This window comes from Scylla paramamosain, chromosome 4, assembly GCF_035594125.1.
Source record: "Scylla paramamosain isolate STU-SP2022 chromosome 4, ASM3559412v1, whole genome shotgun sequence".
NCBI classification, from domain to species: domain Eukaryota; kingdom Metazoa; phylum Arthropoda; class Malacostraca; order Decapoda; family Portunidae; genus Scylla; species Scylla paramamosain.
This window is the reverse complement of record NC_087154.1, coordinates 15,104,121-15,124,345: the sequence shown is the minus strand read 5'-3', so window position 1 is coordinate 15,124,345 and position 20,225 is coordinate 15,104,121. Positions and strand designations below refer to the sequence as shown.

General features: G+C 39.8%; 1 protein-coding gene across 4 annotated transcripts in view; it reads right to left on the bottom strand.

The window, feature by feature from the left end:
• Positions 1 to 20,225, bottom strand: part of LOC135099776 (clathrin interactor 1-like) — a 173,493-nt gene that overhangs the window by 62,603 nt on the left and 90,665 nt on the right. For 2 of the 4 annotated variants that reach the window (XM_064002298.1, XM_064002296.1), the window contains exons 7-9: positions 9,355 to 9,623; positions 9,170 to 9,225; positions 8,621 to 8,914 (exon numbers count right to left, since the gene is read on the bottom strand). In XM_064002298.1, coding sequence (XP_063858368.1) covers positions 8,621 to 8,914; positions 9,170 to 9,225; positions 9,355 to 9,623 — 619 coding nt within the window. The remainder of the gene's footprint in view (positions 1 to 8,620; positions 8,915 to 9,169; positions 9,226 to 9,354; positions 9,624 to 20,225) is intronic. The other 2 variants (XM_064002297.1, XM_064002295.1) reach the window with 1 other exon arrangement.

Sequence of the window (20,225 nt, the reverse complement as noted above, 5' to 3'; positions counted from 1 at the left end):
TATATATATATATATATATATATATATATATATATATATATATATATAAGAACTTTAGAACATAAGAAATCGCCATCCATAAACCTGTCTAATCTTCTCTTAAAGCTCCCTAATGTCTTGGCACTAACAACATGATTACTGAGTCTGTTCCACTCATCTACCACTCTATTTGAGAACCAAGTTTTTCCTATCTCTTTGTTAGGCCTAAATTTTTCAAGCTTGAACCCATTACTTCTTGTTCTATCTTGGTTGCTGATCCTAAGAATTTTTTTTTTCTTTTTATGTAGGAAGGACACTGGCCAAGTGTAACAAAAACCTAATAAAAAAATGCTCACTGAAATGCCAGTCCCATAAGAGGGTCAAAGCAGTGGTCAAAAATTGATGGATAAGTGTCTTGAAACCTCCTTCTTGAAGGAATTCAAGTCATAGGAAGGTGGAAATACAGAAGCAAGCAGGGAGTTCCAGAGTTTACCAGAGAAAAGGATGAATGATTGAGAATACTGGTTAACTCTTGCGTTAGAGAGGTGGACAGAATAGGGGTGAGAGAAAGAAGAAAGTCTTGTGCAGCGAGGCCGCGGAAGGAGGGGAGGCATGCAGTTAGCAAGATCAGAAGAGCAGTTAGCATGAAAATAGCAGTAGAAGACAGCTAGATATGCAACATTACGGCGGTGAGAGAGAGGCTGAAGACAGTCAGTTAGAGGAGAGGAGTTGATGAGTCGAAAAGCTTTTGATTCCACCCTGTCTAGAAGAGCAGTATGAGTGGAACCCCCCCAGACATGTGAAGCATACTCCATACATGGACGGATAAGGCCCTTTTACATAGTTAGCAGCTGGGGGGGTGAGAAAAAATGGCAGAGACGTCTCAGAACACCTAACTTCATAGAAGCTGTTTTAGCTAGAGATGAGATGTGAAGTTTCCAGTTCAGATTATAAGTAAAGGACAGACCAAGGATGTTCAGTGTAGAAGAGGGGGACAGTTGAGTGTCATTGAAGAAGAGGGGATAGTTGTCTGGAAGGTTGTGTCGAGTTGATAGATGGAGGAATTGAGTTTTTGAGGCATTGAACAATACCAAGTTTGCTCTGCCCCAATCAGAAATTTTAGAAAGAACAGAAGTCAGGTGTTTTGTGGCTTCCCTGCATGAAATGTTTACCTCCTGAAGGGTTGGACATCTATGAAAAGATGTGGAAAAGTGCAGGGTGGTATCATCAGCGTAGGAGTGGATAGGACAAGAAGTTTGGTTTAGAAGATCATTAATGAATAATAAGAAGAGAGTGGGTGACAGGACAGAATCCTCAGGAACACCACCGTTAATAGATTTTGGAGAAGAACAGTGACCGTCTACCACAGCAGCAATAGAATGGTCAGAAAGGAAACTTGAGATGAAGTTACAGAGAAGGATAGAAGCCGTAGGAGGGTAGTTTGGAAATCAAAGCTTTGTGCCAGACTCTATCAAAAGCTTTTGATATGTCCAAAGGCAACAGCAAAAGTTTCACCAAAATCTCTAAAAGAGGATGACCAAGACTCAGTAAAGAAAGCCAGAAGATCACCAGTAGAGCGGCCTTGACGAAACCTATACTGGCGATTAGATAGAAGGTTGTGAAGTGATAGATGTTTAAGAATCTTACTGTTGAGGATAGATTCAAAAACTTTAGATAGGCAGGAAATTAAAGCAATGGGACGGTAGTTTGAGGGATTAGAATGGTCACCCTTTTTAGGAACAGGTTAAATGTAGGCAAACTTCCAGCAAGAAGAAAAGGTAGATGTTGACAGACAGACCTGAAAGAGTTTGACTAGGCAAGGAGCAAGCACGGAGCCACAGTTTCGGAGAACAATAGGAGAGACCTCATCAGGTCCATAAGCCTTCCGAGGGATTAGGGAACGCATGGAAAACATCATTGCGAAGAATTTTAATAGGTGGCATGAAATAGTCAGAGGGTGGAGGAGAGGGAGGAACAAGCCCAGAATCATCCAAGGTAGAGTTTTTTGCAAAGGTTTGAGCAAAGAGTTCAGCTTTAGAAATAGATGTGATAGCAGTGGTGCCATCTGGTTGAAATAGAGGAGGGAAAGAAGAAGCAAAGTTATTGGAGATATTTTTGGCTAGATGCCAGAAGTTGAAAGGTTTTGACATTTTCTGTTAATGAAGGAGTTTTTGGCTAGTTGGAGAACAGACTTGGCATGGTTCCGGGCAGAAGTATGAAGTGCATAGGATTCTGGTGATGGAAGGCTTAAGTACCTTTTGTGGGCCACCTCTCTATCATGTATAGCACGAGAACAAGCTGTGTTAAACCAAGGTTCAGAAGGTTTAGGACGAGAAAAAGAGTGAGGAATGTACGCCTCCATACCAGACACTATCACCTATGTTATGCGCTCAGCACACAAAGACAGGTCTCTGACATGGAAGCAGTAGTCATTCCAAGGAAAACCAGCAAAATACCTCCTCAGGTCCCCCAAGTAGCAGAGGCAAAATGCCACGGGGACCTTCACTTAGGGGGATCCTGAGGAAGGATTGGAGTGATAGGACAAGATAAAGATATGAGACTGCGATCGGAGGAGCCCAGCGGAGAAGAAAGGGTGACAGCATAAGCAGAAAGATTAGAGGTCAGGAAATGGTCAAGAATGTTGGGCGTATCTCCAAGACAGTCAGGAATACGAGTAGGGTGTTGCACCAATTGCTCTAGGTCATGGAGGATAGCAAAGTTGTAGGCTAGTTCACCAGGATGGTCAGTGAAGGGAGAGGAAAGCCAAAGCTGGTGGTGAACATTGAAGTCTCCAAGAATGGAGATCTCTGCAAAAGGGAAGAGGGTCAGAATGTGCTCCACTTTGGAAGTTAAGTAGTCAGAGAATTTCTTATAGTCAGAGGAGTTAGGTGAGAGGTATACAGCACAGATAAATTTAATATGACAGTGACTCTGTAGTCGTAGCCAGATTGTGGAAAACTTGGAAGATTCAAGAGTGTGGGCACGAGAGCAGGTTAAGTCATTGCGCACATAAACGCAGCATCCAGCTTTGGATCGAAAATGAGGATAGAGAAAGTAGGAGGGAACAGAAAAGGGGCTACTGTCAGTTGCCTCAGACACCTGAGTTTCAGTGAGGAAAAGAAGATGAGGTTTAGAAGAGGAGAGGTGGTGTTCTACAGATTGAAAATTAGATCTTAGACTGCGAATGTTGAAGAAGTTAATGAAGAAAAAGTTGAGGGGGGTGTCAAGACACTTAGGGTCGTCGACAGAAGGGCAGTCTGACCTGGGGACATTTATGGTCCCCTCCCCAGATGGGGACTCCGAGGCTGGTGTAGGAGTCGCCATGATGATTTTAAAATTTTTGAGTGAAGGGTGTGTGTTATTAGGTGCTTGTACTTTTGTGTGGAGGAAGAGAGTTGTCTTTAGAGGGCAGGCTGTGACTGCCCCCTTGTGTTGTGAGACACAAAGGGAAACGTTCAGTGAGGTCACAGCTGGGTTTAATGATAAGTTCACAGCACCCCCTGAACAGTGCATTAGACCTCACTGGGAGTAATCTCTCACCAAGTTGGTAAGTGAAAGGAGACTGAATATCCAAGTATGAAGATCTCTGCTAAGGGGAACTTTTAAGAATGTGCTCTAACTTTTCAAAGTTACATAGTCGCAGGAATTAGGTGAGAGATACACAGCACACATGAATTTAGTGAGGGAGAGACAATGAAGTCATAGACAGTTGGTGAAAAATTCTGAAGACTCATGAGTGAGTGCACGAAAGCAAGTTATACTGTTGCATGCACAGATACAAGAGCCATCTTTGGAATGAAATTATTGAGAATAAAGTATGAAGGAAAAGAAAAGATTTGCTGTCAATGGCTTTAGAAACCTGAATTTAGTGAGAAATAGATGATCATGATTGCTGCAGAAATAAATATAGGGGAAGATGGATAAAGCATCAAGAATCCTCAGTTCTATAACTGAAGGGCAACCTGGCCTGGGAACATTTATGATCCCCTCCCCAGGTACAGTCTCCTTTTCTTTTTAATCAAGAATAGAATTTTGGTGATAAGAATCAGCAGATGTTCGTAATGTTTAGTGCAGTATTTATAATAAAAAGATTGTCTTTTAGATTATACTTCGTGTTACTGAGACATGAAAGGAAATGAGCAAAATGGACACAAAGAGGGTCAGCAATGGGTTTGTAGTACCCAAAGACAAGGCAACACATGTTCACACACAGGCAAGTTATCTATAATTACTAATAAATCAATAGATTCATAGAATTGTTCATAATTATATGTTCTGATAAAAATAGATAAATGACAAAAATGATGAGCTTGATATGCATAAATTACCACAGGCTTATTCAACTCAGCTTGGGAATGCCATATACCTCCTGGAACCATGGCAGCATGCCCCAATTTGGACACTATTCCTCTGCAGCTTAAAAATGATAAATGAATCCTTTAGAGTGCTCATGGCTCATATAACATAACACTTAGGTCTCAGTCAACTCTGTGTGTTCTGAGGGGATTGAATACTCTATTCTGTATTTTAAATTTCAATATCTAAATATCCTTTCATATGTGGACTCTGCAGACAATCCTGTTCCATACAACAATGAATATCACTGCTGATAAATAAATACAACATATTCTAGATCAAGTTTTAGATAACTAATTCATGGATGATATTGGCTATGATGAAAGATCATTGAGTGAAACACTGCCAGTGGTAACATAACTTAATTGACCTTGTAAAAATATTAATAAAATTTAGGTGTACAGTAAGTGTATGCCAAACAACTCTATATTGCTGCAGAATGTACACACAATAATGAAATCTTACACAGTGCCATGCAACTTTACTTATCCAGCAGTGCTTTGGTCAGCAGTAACTGTATATAGACTAATCTTTTTATAGGTACTACTCAGCAACTGACACCAATGACTAAGGATTAAGGAGTTATGTCCAGTACTAACCAAAAGTAATAAATAAAATCTGAGGCAGAAAAGTATTTAGAAAAACTTTGAGTTAGTAAACAATATTTAAATAATATACTGACCTAAATTTATAGCCCCTTTAAATGGTGTTTGCTTAATGCAGTATACTTACTTTCTTGTGCATATCAAAATGCTAAAGCCTCAAAATAAAATAAAACAAAACATACAATAGATGCAGTGCAAAAAAAATAAATAAATAAAAATAAAAATAATAATAATAATAATAATAATAATAATAATAATAATAATAATAATAATAATAATAATAACTGAAAAATTGCATTTCTTAATACTCAACCTTTGATCTCAAAGGTCATAATGTAAAAGTTTGCCATTATTTTTTGTGGTTTTATTTGTTAGGCAATAAGATCAAAACATACAATAGATGCAGTGCAAAAAAAAAATTAATAACTGAAAAATTGCATTTCTTGGTACTCAACCTTTGATCTCAAAGGTCATAATGTAAAAGTTTACCATTATTTTTTTATGTTTTTATTTGTTATGTGATAAGGTCATAAAATTCCCATGTATTCGGGTGCCTTACTCAAAGCAGTGCTCACACCTAGTACATCTGAACAGTGGAGGTATGTATTTAGATTCTAGAAAAAAAAATGACAGCCCACTGTAGCCCCATGGTGGGGCAGGATTGCAAGATATGCTCCAAAAAATCACATTAAGTTTGTGTATCGGGTTTCAGGGGCTTGGATTTTAGTATTAACTGATTCTTTTTTTTTTTTTTTGTAGAAAATCTTAGTCTTTCATATTACTTCTTTGATAAATTTTATTTGTAGTAAAAGCCCATCTACCTGACAAAAACAGATATACTACCAAAGCCCATATCTAAATTTTGTCAAATAGTGTTATGTCATTTTGAGGCATAAGGATGTGGTGTCAATCCTATCCCCCCTCCTCCCCTATAGAGTGATTTTTTACAAACTAACAAGTTAACTTGAGTGGTCATGTATACAAGCAGTCCCTTGGCACACAAAATAAAACACTTGCCTTTGTATTCTCAAAGTAGCATTTTCTCTCATTGATATGTCTACTCCTATCATGAAACAGTGCAGATGGAAAGGAGAATATTTATTTCTTCTAAAGCCCTATGGTATCATTCCCAAAATTTGATCTACAGTGGTACCTTGACTTATGAGCTTAATTCATTCCATGACAGAGCTGGTAAGACAATTTGCTCATGTGTCAAATCAATTTTCCCCACAGAAATTAACTAAAATGTCATTAATCCATTCCAGCCACCAAAAAACCATTCCAATTTTTTTGCTACATGTTTTGAATGCAGTAAACTATTGATATAAGGAACCTATTAACTGAATTTCAGGTATAATGACCCTTCAAGGCTATCAACACTCATTTTATTTTACAAAAATTCAAAAATTACGGCATTTCAAAATTATCGAATGCTTGCTTTATCTTATGAATATCCTAGGTCTTAAAATGCAGGAGAGTTAGCTGACACACAGTCAACTGCATATTTCAGGCATGAATTGTTGCTGTGTGACAGCCAGTGAGTGACCTTGACAATGGCCGATGATGCAAGCACAACTCTCTCTCTCTCTCTTTGTGTGTGTGTGTGTGTGTGTGTGTGTGTGTGTGTGTGTGTGTGTGTGTGTGTGTGTGTGTGTGTGTGTTAACTTAGAGAGAGAGAGAGAGAGAGAGAGAGAGAGAGAGAGAGAGAGAGAGAGAGAGAGAGAGAGAGAGAGAGAGAGAGAGAGAGAGAGAGAGAGGCCATTATCATTGGCTGTCACACAGGTATAATTCATATCTCTCTCTCTCTCTCTCTCTCTCTCTCTCTCTCTCTCTCTCTCTCTCTCTCTCTCTCTCTCTCTCTCTCTCTCTCTCTCCCCATATGCTGATTATTTTGAGTGTTTACTGTAAGAAAAACATATTTAAAAATAACAAATGTTGTATACAAACATAAAGTGAACGAATGAGACAAGGAATGCTGGGCAATTATTGTGGTGCTCACTGTGCCATGTGTGAACTAGTGGCAGCGTATCTGAAACTCACTCGTATCTCAGATTTTGGCTCACAACTCAAAGCAAAAAATCGTCCAAGCAACAGCTCATATCTCAAAACATTTTTATGTTGGGGCACTCATAAATCAAGGTATCAATGTATATACAAGAAAGTACTTACTTGATTTAAGTTTGGGCACCATCATCTACAAAAAAAGTTTCCTTGACCAGAAGAATAAGCACTCCCAACATTACTGCCATTGTTAAAATGCTTTCTAGAAGTCTTGGTCTTTTTATGTGTGTCACCATGTTCTGTGATTCCATCCAATCTCTCCACAGTGAACAAAAGCACTGGGTCTACAAATACAACCCTAAACCAAGCAACATCCTTTGCTGTGGAAGAGCTGTGCATCTTTGAAACCAAAGATGGCAAGGTAGGATTGCAACATGATCAAGAGAGAGTTCATCAATTTTCTTAACATTCACATGACTGTTCACCATTAATTTCTTCTTGAAAGCCAGACAATCAACAGCCAGTTCTACTGCAATGTTTTGAGACATCAGAGGGAGGACATTCAGTGAAATAGTCTGAAATGTGGTGTAAGAGAAAAGGGATACTCCATGACAACAGTTATACAGCCTTTCACCAAGCTCTCATAGCACCTGTTTCTTAACACCCTTCCACACCCACTCTACTCATAAAATTTGGTCCCTTGGAACTTCTTCCTCTTCCTGGAGATGAAGCTGCAACTGCAGGGAGTTTTTTTTTTTTTTACACCATGGAAAAGATTCAATGAAAGTCACAAAAGATGCATGATAAGTTATGAAAACAGACTTTCAGAATGCATTTCAGCAGTGACAATGGTGTTGGAAGAACTGAATTACAACTTGTGGGAACCATTTTGAAAGGGTTGATACTCAAACATAAATCAAGTAAGTACTTTCTTGTATAGAGGTCTGGTTTTGGAAATTTTTTATACCACCTTGTAAACCTTGTCTTGGCTATCCCTCTTTGAAGGAGATGACATCAACATCAACAAGCACCTAACTTCATGTTAACCCAGGTATTATAGTTAATGGCTTATATTATAGTACCACTGGGAACATCCAATTTAATCTATCTAACACAGTTTCTGGAAACTCTCTCAAAAGGGAGCCTACAACACATTCTAGTCCTCTTACATTATCTCTCTCTCTTTCTCTCTCTCTCTCTCTCTCTCTCTCTCTCTCTCTCTCTCTCACAATCCTTTCCCACAATCCCTCCATTGAAACAGGGCTCAGCCATCTTCTCACACTTCATATCCTACTTACCTCACTCTCACCTATTCTCTCAGGGTGCATTATTTCTTATTTCATCACCTTCACCATTGAATGATTTACTTCTTGACAGGTCAAACTTTTTATATACACTTTCAATTATGCTCATACCAAAAGCAACTCTCAACTAATTAATTTCCACTCTTTAAACTTTGTTCTTCATCCAGATTTCAATTGTATAAGCTACTTTCAAACAAAGTCTAGGGTTCATAGACTGTTGAGCACTGCACCCACCATTTCATTGCTTTTGAAGGGTTTCATTATTCCTGGTTGCCAGTTTTGAATGTCAAGATGGCAGTTAACTGGGCTTTTACTGCTTATGATAATGTTCCACACCTTTTAAAAGTATAATATAATAGTACCATATCAACTTACTTGGTGTGGTAGCCATGGACTGGAGGGGGGCACAGGTTGATGGTGAGATAGTCATTCCAGACAGACTGGAATTGAACCCCCCCAAGTCAGCACTAGCACCAAGGGGGGACATCATAGGTGTGCTTGAAGGGGTTGGGGTAGAAGGGTGACTGGGTCCTAATAAGCCTTGTAGGAGGTCAATAGTATTACTATTAGCAGGGGCACTTGGTGCATTAACAACAGAAGTGGTGGTGCTAGCAGGGGCAGCAGGGCTTGGCATCATTCCCATCAAGAGTGAAGCATTTGAGGAGCCACCTAAGGTAAACACAACACATACTTTAGTTAATTATAAAGAAGCAATTATAGAATATTTCTACGAGTCATACTTCTAAATCAAAAGGAAAAACTAAAAAGTACCTTTATACAAAACTCAAGAACAAAAATAAATCAATTAAATAAAAAGAGCTACAAAAATATTTACTCTGTTTACATACAGATTTGCACAACACAACTACATCCAAAACTAGAGGCAATACAGCAACACTCAAGAAAGTAAAGCAGTCTACTCACCACTGGGACCAACAGAGTCTTGAGAAAATGAGGAAAAGTCTGCAAAGTCACCCTCCCTGAAAAACATTTTTAAAGTTTATAAAAAAAACTGTGAACCTTATATAATATATTATGCAAAGCAAAACTCTTACATGCATTATTTTCACATAAATAATAACAAGCACTAAGTCAAAGAAGTTCCTCACAGTGTGGACTTTGGAGCCTCATTGTCAAAGGCTGCTGCAAAGTTTCCAAACTCATTCTTGGATTCAGTCTTGGAGTCTTCTCCAGCACGTGGATCAAAATCATCCTCAGCAGCACTTGGAGGTTTAGTTGGACTGGTTGTGCCGTTGCTCGTGGCACTCCCAAAAATGTCATCAAGAAGATTATTGTTGTTATTGTTGCTGTTGTTGTTGTTGTTACTATTGGTGGTGATGGTGGAGGTGGTGGTGGTACTGGCAGTGACAGTAACCTGCTGCAAAAGGTATATCATGAGAGAAATATAGGAGTGTGTGTGTGTGTGTGTGTGTGTGTGTGTGTGTGTGTGTGTGTGTGTGTGTGTGTGTGTGTGTGTGTGTGTGTCAGGCTTTGGTTCAACTACATTATTTTGTACTTAACTACAACTATGATTACATTACAATATCACAAGCCTAAATACAAGTACAGGTACCCCATTTTATATGTGAACTTGAGTCTAAGTATGAGTACAATGTGGTGTACCCAAGTCCAAAAATAAATATTGACATCCCTATCTTTTTTTTTACAATAGTGTGTGTGTGTATTTACTTAGTTGTATTTACCTATTTGTGACATACAGGAGAGGAGCTAAGCTCGTACTGTCCTGTCTCCATAACAGTTTTTATCCAATTTTACTTCGGCAAAATCACCTATCCGCTGGGCGGACATTTCCCATGAGAGAGAGTGCGTCACGCGCTGCCGGCAGTTGTTTGCTGATCGCCGCGTCGGGCAGACACGGTCATTCTGGGTCATACGGACTCCCAAGTTTTTGCTGTTTTCTTTCAGATAAGGCCACGATACTTGTTACGCAGGTACAGTGCCTTCAACTTCGTTACCCGTTTTTGGGGCGAGTTGTATTATTGGTATATCGGTCTCCACTGACGATGGAACTGTGTGGGAAGCTTATGGCTTTGTTCTCCTTATCGCAGTGCGGCAGCCATGTCAGAGTCTGGTGAAGCGTCCTCTGCCTCTCGATCCCCTTCCCCTCCTGCCCCACCTGGGTCCACTGTTCGCCCTCAAGATGACGACGACAGGCACAGGGATCATTCATCTCGTCACTTGAGTGGGAGGCATGGTTGCGTGAGATTACGTAACAGTGCTGACGCACGTGGTTCCCGCGGCACTTCTCCTGCTCCTCCCCCTTGGTCAGTTGTGTTGGACGCCTTGGCTGATTTGCGGGGTGAAGTGGAGGCCTTGAAGGCAGACAGACGGCAACTACCACCCCCTACTGGGTCGGCGCAGGTGACTGTGGAGGACAGTACTCTGCGGGGCTGGGGTTTGTCGCCTCCTTGTTCTGCCACTTTTTCTGGTTTCTCGGCCAGGATGAGTGAGGATGAGGCAGTGTCGATGCCTGCCGCCCCTGCTGACAGCACCTTAATTCAGGGCACTAAGGCCTTTGGTCCTTCTGACACGGTGGTTGCTGACATTGACAATAGAGTGGCAGAGATGGTAAACTTTCTCTTTGATAATGGTATGAGAGAGGAGGACTACAAGGCCATGTGTGAGGACGATGTTGTCAAGAGGCCTAATAACTGCCATGCTCTTGCGCCAGTGGAATGCAACCCACAGGTGTTGGAGGCCCTGAAGCTGGATGCCAGGAAGACAGACTTCCGCTTGAAGGAGGTAAATAAGGACATCCTGCGGGCTTCAACCATTATCACCAAATCCTTAGTGGCACTGGATGATTTGGCTGAACAGGAAGGTAACCCCAAGTTGGCACATGAGGTGAGCATGCTAAATGGTGCATTGGCATTGCTAGGCAATGCCAATCACAGGAACAATTTGGCCAGGCGTTTTGTCATGAAACGCGAGATAAACTATAAATATGCTCATTTTTGTTCAGATAAGGAGCCAATTACTCGCTTTCTGTTCGGTGACGATGTGTCCCAGTCTGCCAGACAAATTGAGGAAGCGGAGAAACTGCGGAGTAAGTTCACGCAGAAAAAGCCTGCCTTTACTAGCAAGTTCGCAGGTAAACGCCCTGGTGGATATTGGAACAAGCCTGCTAGTAGGGGATACTACGCCAGGTTCCAACCCTACGGGCAACAGGGGTATGGCTCCAGGGCTGCCCCACGACTGCCTTCCACTCGTCAGGATGTGGAGCCAAAAAACTCCAAGGGACGGGGCGGCCGCAGCAGACAGCCCCAGTAAACTTACAGGCAAGTGCATGTTTTGAAGCTGGCAGACTACACTCTTTCCTGCATGAGTGGCGTAAAATTACCAGTGACCCTGTCATTTTGGATATTGTTCAGCATTGCCACCTTGATATTGATGTCGATAGTGTTCATCCTTTATTTTCTAATGATTTGGAATACAGGTTCAACACTATGCAACAGGGGATAATTTCTGGAGAGATCAAAAAACTTTTACAGCTTAAAGTCATTAAAGTCACACACAAACAAACTCAGCAGGTTATCTCTCCTATTTTTTTGCGAGAAAAGAAAAACGGGGAATTTCACCTGGTTCTTAACTTGGAGAGGTTAAACAAATACATACCATATAAACATTTTAAAATGGAAAATTTTGAACAGGCCATCAGGCTCATCAACCAGGGTGATTTTTTGGCTTCTGTCGATCTCAGGCATGCTTATTATTCTGTTAGGGTTGCAGATGAGCAACAACGATTTTTATGTTTTACATGGCAAGGTGTTATCTATCAATTCACCTGCCTCCCTAATGGCATTTCTGAGGGACCTCGGCTTTTCACCAAACTGATGAAGCCAGTATTTGCTACTCTAAGGCAGGAAGGATACACTATCACCAGCTTTATAGATGACACATTAATTTGCAGTAACTCTTACTCAGGATGTCTTCAGGCGATTCAGGCCACCATTTCTCTGTTGCAGAGGTTAGGCTTTTGTATCAATATGGAGAAGTCTGTTCTCACCCCCACACAATGTATTGAATACCTAGGCAATGTTATTAACACCAAGTTCATGACTGCCTCTTTACCTGAGCGTAGACTAATCAAAATTCGCCAAGGATGTGCAGAACTTTTGTGTAAAGATGTTGCCCCCATTCGAGAGGTGGCCAGGGTGATCGGCCTCATGGTGGCTGCGATGCCAGCAGTGGAGTTAGGCAAACTTCACTACAGGAAGTTGGAGGGGGGAAAAATTGCCGCTTTGAAACAGGAGTATGGTAATTTTGACAGGCCTTTAAATATTACTGCAGACATGAAACTAGACCTTTCCTGGTGGTTAGACAATGTGGACAGACACCACAGACACATTTTTAGGCCAGGTACTGACATCGATTTATTTACTGATGCCTCCAGCCTTGGTTGGGGGGGTCATTTGGGGTGTCAGATTACAAGTGGTACTTGGTCCCTGGATGAAAAGGAGCTTCACATTAACATCCTGGAGATGAAAGCCATTCTATTCTCTTTGCAAGCATTCGGACATGAGCTGGAAGGTAGACATGTTAGAGTTTTTTGTGATAATACCACTGCCATAAACTATGTCAATGAAATGGGAGGCACAAAGTCCAAGTCCTGTAATGATGTTGCTACCCAGATTTGGGATTGGTGTCTGGAACATGACTCATGGGTTACATGCTCGCACATACCGGGGAAGGACAACACCTTGGCTGATGTAGCCTCTCGCAAGATTAATGACAGACATGAGTGGAAACTCGACTCACACATTTTTACTACCTTGTGTAATGTTTTTTGGGACACCGTCCATTGATTTATTTGCCTCAAGGCTTAACAAACAGGTTAATACATTCTGTTCGTGGTTGCCAGATCCGGAGGCTAAATATTTTGATGCTTTTTCCTTGGACTGGTCAAACTTTGATTTGTCTTACATTTTCCCCCCATTCTCATTAATTGCTAGGTGCCTTCAGAAGTTACGTGCGGAGCAAGCACGAGGCTGGATGGTGGTTCCTCTGTGGCCGTCCCAGTTTTGGATGGGCATGCTGCTCCAGTTGCTAATAGACTTCCCACGTTTGATAACGAACAGGAGGAATGTTCTAACACACCCGTCCACAACAGATCCACACCCCATCATGTCCCACACGAGGCTCATGGCATGCCTTCTGTCAGGGAAAACTTGCAGAAACGAGGAGTTTCGCCGGCGGCTGCGGACATCATACTTGCCTCCTGGAAACCAGGTACTGAGAGGCAATACCGCCCACACGTCCAGAGGTGGTCGTTGTTTTGTGGTTGACGGAATGTCGATCCCACTTCTCCAACTGTAGGTCACATTGTAAATTTTTTGACGGAAACCTTTGACAGGGGTGTGGGTTATGAGTGTGTGAACACTGCGAGGGGTGCCCTGTCTTCTCTCGGCATTGTGGTGGACGGATGCAGGGCAGGAAATCACCCTTTGGTCATCCGATTCATGAGAGGGGTTTTCAATCTTAGAACTCCTCAGCCCAGGTACACTGACACTTGGGACGTCCAACCTGTCTTAGAGAAACTAAGGTCCATGTTCCCCTTACATGCATTAACCCTTAAGGAATTAACGCTAAAATTGGTTATGATGATGGCCTTAACTCAAGCTGCCAGAATTCAAACTTTACAACTACTGTTAATCAGAGACATGCTCATTAATGAACACTCCATTTCAGTACAGTTGGGGGGCACTCTTAAACAATCCAGACCAAATTTTAACATCAACAGGGTCACATTCCATCGTTACCCTAAGGATCCACGATTATGTGTCTGTAGCACTCTCCTGAGGTACATTGATGTGATTAAAGAGCTTAGACAGGATGAGATGCACACTGATGCCAGGCTCCTCATTAGCTTCATAAAACCCCACAAATCAGTTTCCAAAGACACTATTGCCCGTTGGGTCAGGACCATTCTCCGCATGTCCGGCATAGACATCTCAAAGTTTTCCGCTGGTAGTGTGCGGCCAGCAGCAGCTTCAAAAGCTGGAGTGGCGGCTGTCCCTGTCGCATGCATTATGGCTAAGGCGGGCTGGTCTAGGGAATCTACCTTTGCAAAATATTATAATAAGAACATTGTGGCTGCTTCTGACCTCTTTCAGGATGCAGTGCTAGAATAAGACATGATTTGGGTTTGTTGCTGCACTCCAGTGTTGCAGTACACGGATATTTTAAGTATTTAGTATCTAGTACCTTAGGTTTACCTTATGATGTGAACTGTTACCATATTTCAACATTGTTTGTAGATTGGATTAAGTTGGATGCAATGTACCTTATTTTATACACCAATTGTATGATTGTCTCATGAACAAGATCCTTCCATGGAATAATAGTTATAGTACTGTTTCTTGTGGGGCATTTCCTTTTTCTCTCTACTATTGCATCCTCCCTCGTCATCCACATGGCTTCAAAGCCTCATGGGAAATGTCCGCCCAGCGGATAGGTGATTTTGCCGAAGTAAAATTAACAAAGTACACGAGACTTACCGTAGGTCAGTTGAAGTGTACTTCTAATTTTTCGAGGCAAATCACCTCTGCTGGTGCGGAGATTTCACATGCCCTCCTCTCCCTCCCTACCTTAAGCTCTACAGGTTACTTAATTTCCTAATTGGTTCATCATGTGGATGTCGAGTCCTTGCTTTAAAGTCTGCCGGCAGCGCGTGACGCACTCTCTCTCATGTGAAATCTCCGCACCAGCAGAGGTGATTTGCCTCGAAAAATTAGAAGTACACTTCAACTGACCTACGGTAAGTCTCATGTACTTTGTTAATTTTTCCTTAAAGTCATGAATATTTGTAGCACACACCACTTCCCCTTCCAGTATGTGTGTGTGTGTGTGTGTGTGTGTGTGTGTGTGTGTGTGTGTGTGTGTGTGTGTGTGTGTGTGTGTGTGTGTGTGTGTGAGTGTGTGTGTTTACATAGCTGTATTGTACAGAGTCGAAGCTAAAAGCTCATTTGTATTGTCTCCATATCTGCAGTTATCAAATTTCTCTTTAAAGTTGCAGCTGTAACCATCTCCTCACTTAAACTATTAAACTTAAATTTAAACATTTACTCTTCTTAATCTTTTTTGTATGTCCTTTTGTACAACTTGTTCCCTCGTCTATATGCATCTCCGAAACTTGTCTGTCTACCTTTTCCATACGGTTTATTAATTTGTATATTTTTATTGTTTTATTTGTATTATTTTTATTTTTCAAATCTTTTAAAACTCTCATTCATAATTTTGCTCATCTCCTTGTGATCTTCATATGCCCTTCTGCCTCTTTTTAATTCAACAATACTGTGTCTAGGTCTCATTTTACCATTTACGTATCTATAGAAAAGCTTTGGTTGGTTCCTCCTTACATTTGTTCACTATATCCTTTTTCAAAGTTCCATCCTTCTTCTCTTCTTATCCTAGAAATTAATTTCTTGCCTGTTTATATTCTTCTCTATTTCCTTCATTCCACTGCTTCTTCACCTTCCATGCCTTTTGTGTGTGTGTGTGTGTGTGTGTGTGTGTGTGTGTGTGTGTGTGTGTGTGTGTGTGTGTGTGTGTGTGTGTGTGTGTGTGTGTGTGTGTGTGTGTGTGTGTGTGTGTGTGTAATTATCTAGTTGTATTTACCTAGTTGTGGTTTATGGGAGGAGGAGTCTAAGCTCATGCTATCCCATCTCGATATCTACTCTTATCCAGTTTTTCCTTAAAGTCATGTATAGTTATTTCATTTACTATTTCTTTTTGCAGCTCATTCCAGATTCCTGCAGTCTTTTGCAGGAAACTATTCTCCTTAATATCCCTTCTACACACACCTTTATTCACCTTCTCATGTCCTCTTGTGCTTTTAATGTCTCTCACCACCAAATCACTCCAGTTCAATTTTTCATGGCCCAACAAAATCCTATATAAAGCCATCAGGTCACCTCTCTCTCTTCTCTCTTCCAAGGTGGGCAGGTTTAGTTTCTTTAGTCTCTTCATATAATAAGTCTGATAAGATCAGAGGTAACTTTATCACTGCTTGTTGTATTTTCTCTAATTTCTTTAGGTGCCTTTTAGTGGTGGGCAGACCATATCACTGCCACATATTCCAAACAAGGTCTTGTCATTATCACAATTACATTCCTAATCATCTCTTCATACAGATAGATGAATGCTGCTCTTATGTTTCTCACCAGATTATATGTTTCCCCTGTCTTCCTTCTTACATGTACCTCTGGGGACAGCTTATCAGTGACAATGATTCCAAGGACTTTCTCTTCACTCCACTTTTATTTCCTCATTACCCAATTTATAACTAAAGACTGGCCTCACACAACTATGGCCAAACTTCAACACTCCACATTTTTTTTACATTAAACTCCATTTTCCAAGTGCCACTCCAATCCCAAATCACATTCACATCTTCCCATAGAGCTTCACAATCCTCTATCCTCTCCACTTTTCTCATCAATTTTGCATCATCAGCAATTAGATTCATGTAGCTATTCACCCCTTCCATCATATCACTCACATAACAAACAGATAGATCAGATAGCAAACATAAATGGTGCTAGTACCGATCCCATGTGAGGCACCATTAATTACCTCTCTCCGAGATGACTTCCTATCTTTGACCTCTGTTCTCATTTGCCTTCCTCTCAGAAAGTCACTGATCCGATGTCAGAGTGCTCCTCTCAGTCCACCAAACATTTTTAATTTTCACAGCAGTCTCTTGAGGGGCACCTTATCAAATGCTTTCTTTAAGTCCAGATAAACACAATCTGCCCATCCCTCTCTTTCTTGTACTATATCTATGACTCTGGAGTACAAGCAAACTAAATTCGTTGTACACGACCTTCCTTTTCTGGATCCAAATTGTCTGTCTATTAATTTCTCTCTCTTTTCCAGATATTCACTCTATTTTTCTTTCACTATTCTTTCACACATTTTTGCCACTATACTTGCTAATGACACTGATCTATAATTAGATGGTTCTTCTTTGCTTCCATTCTTATATATGGGGACTATATCTACTTTTTTCCAATCTTTGGGCACCTTTAATGAAGTTATGATGAGTGTGTGTGTGTGTGTGTGTGTGTGTGTGTGTGTGTGTGTGTGTATATATATATATATATATATATATATATATATATATATATATATATATATATATATATATATATATATATATATATATATATATATATATATATATATATATATATATATATATATATATATATATATATATATATATATATATATATATATATATATATATATATATATATATATATATATATATATATATATATATATATATATATATATATATATATATATATATATATATATATATATATATATATATATATATATATATATATATATATATATATATATATATATATATATATATATATATATATATATATATATATATATATATATATATATATATATATATATATATATATATATATATATATATATATATATATATATATATATATATATATATATATATATATATATATATATATATATATATATGTATATATATATATATATATGTGTATATATATATATGTGTATATATATATATATATATATATATATATATATATATATATATATATATATATATATATATATATATATATATATATATATATATATATATATTAGGGTGGAGCATTTTTTTTATTTTTCTTGGAAATTTTTTATGACTAGTGCAGAAAAGATGCCAACTGGTAAGAAAAAAATTGTGTTCAAAGCATTTTTCTCTAGATCAATATCTTCTGTCCCCGCCAGCCCATCAAAATTCGAAAAAAGTGTCTAAAATTAGTGAACTTCACATAATACCCCATTTCAACAATTCATTATTAAATGTTTGTGGCTAGTGTGGAATATTTCCTTCTAGTTGTATACTGATAACATACTAAATCTGCAAGCTGTATTGATATATCTTCTGTCCCCACAATGTGCTTAAAATATTGAAAATTTTATTTTTTCGAGACAATTTTTTTTTATTTCCAAAAATAAAATACAAACAAACTTTCATATAGCTACTACCTAAGTCATTTTGTCACTTATACTTTGTATGTGTAAAGTCTGAGAGAGATTACCTAATAACTTCTGTTCCTGCCATGTCACTTTTACATATAAGTAATTATATTCATTAATTATATAACAAAATTGCAAGTGATGTCCACTGGAAGAATGCTACAATAAGTATTTCACTAAATCACTAAAATCTACTGACTTCAGTATAGAAGATCACATAACTAGTTGAGTTACACACACACACACACACACACACACACACACACACACACGGTTACTAGCCTAGTCTCCTTCATAGCCTCACCCCATTGTTAAGGGGAGGGGTCTTACACTGCTGCAGGTCACGTGATCTCAGCAAGTCTGCACTCTGCAGTCACTATGTTAGATTCCCAGTAGAGCTCAGAGGGGAGAGACATATGACCATTTATGAAGTCATGAGCTCTTTACAGAATATGAGACAAGCATTTACTTGCCCTAATATTGGGAATCCTTGCCAGTTCAATAAGAGATGCCTCCCAAAATACGAAGATGTCATGAAAGCATGTTTATAGGAGAGAGAATATTTGAAAACAACAAAAAAAACATCCACTTTGGAATGAAACTGCCAAGTCTGTCAATGAACAGTTATAAGAAATATGGAAGTCAGCTTCTATACCAGATCTTTCTTCAAGACGCATTCATGCAATGTAGGTAACTACCACAAGTACAACAGTTTGATGAAGGATTGTTCCATTAAGAGGAAACACAAACCAAGTTTCATACATACTCGTACATACTGCCTTTCCGTCGACGACCCTAAGTGTCTTGACACCCCCCTCAACTTTTTCTTCATTAACTTCTGCAACATTCGCGGTCTAAGATCTAATTTTCAATCTGTAGAACACCACCTCTTCTCTTCTAAACCTCATCTTCTTTTCCTCACTGAAACTCAGGTGTCTGAGGCAACTGACAGTAGCCCCTTTTCTGTTCCCTCCTACTTTCTCTATCCTCATTTTCGATCCAAAGCTGGATGCTGCGTTTATGTGCGCAATGACTTAACCTGCTCTCGTGCCCACGCTCTTGAATCTTCCGAGTTTTCCACCATCTGGCTACGACTACAGAGTCATTCTCATACTAAATTTATCTGTGCTGTATACCTCTCTCCTAACTCCTCTGACTATAAGAAATTCTTTGACTACTTAACTTCCAAAGTGGAGCACATTCTGACCCTCTTCCCTTTTGCAGAGATCTCTATTCTTGGAGACTTCAATGTTCACCACCAGCTTTGGCTTTCCTCTCCCTTCACTGACCATCCTGGTGAACTAGCCTACAACTTTGCTATCCTCCATGACCTAGAGCAATTGGTGCAACACCCTACTCGTATTCCTGACCGTCTTGGAGATACGCCCAACATTCTTGACCTTTTCCTGACCTCTAATCCTTCTGCTTATGCTGTCACCCTTTCTTCTCCGTTGGGCTCCTCCGATCACAATCTCATATCTTTATCTTGTCCTATCACTCCAATCCCTCCTCAGGATCCCCCTAAGCGAAGGTGCCTCTGGCGTTTTGCCTCTGCTAGTTGGGGGGACCTGAGGAGGTATTTTGCTGATTTTCCTTGGAATGACTACTGCTTCCGTGTCAGAGACCCGTCTTTGTGTGCTGAGCGCATAACAGAGGTGATAGTGTCTGGCATGGAGGCATACATTCCTCACTCTTTTTCTCGTCCTAAACCTTCTAAACCTTGGTTTAACACAGCTTGTTCTCGTGCTATACATGATAGAGAGGTGGCCCACAAAAGGTACTTAAGCCTTCCATCACCAGAATCTCATGCACTTTATATTTCTGCCCGGAACCATGCCAAGTCTGTTCTCCAACTAGCCAAAAACTCCTTCATTAACAGAAAATGTCAAAACCTTTCAAGATCTAACTCCCCTCATGATTTCTG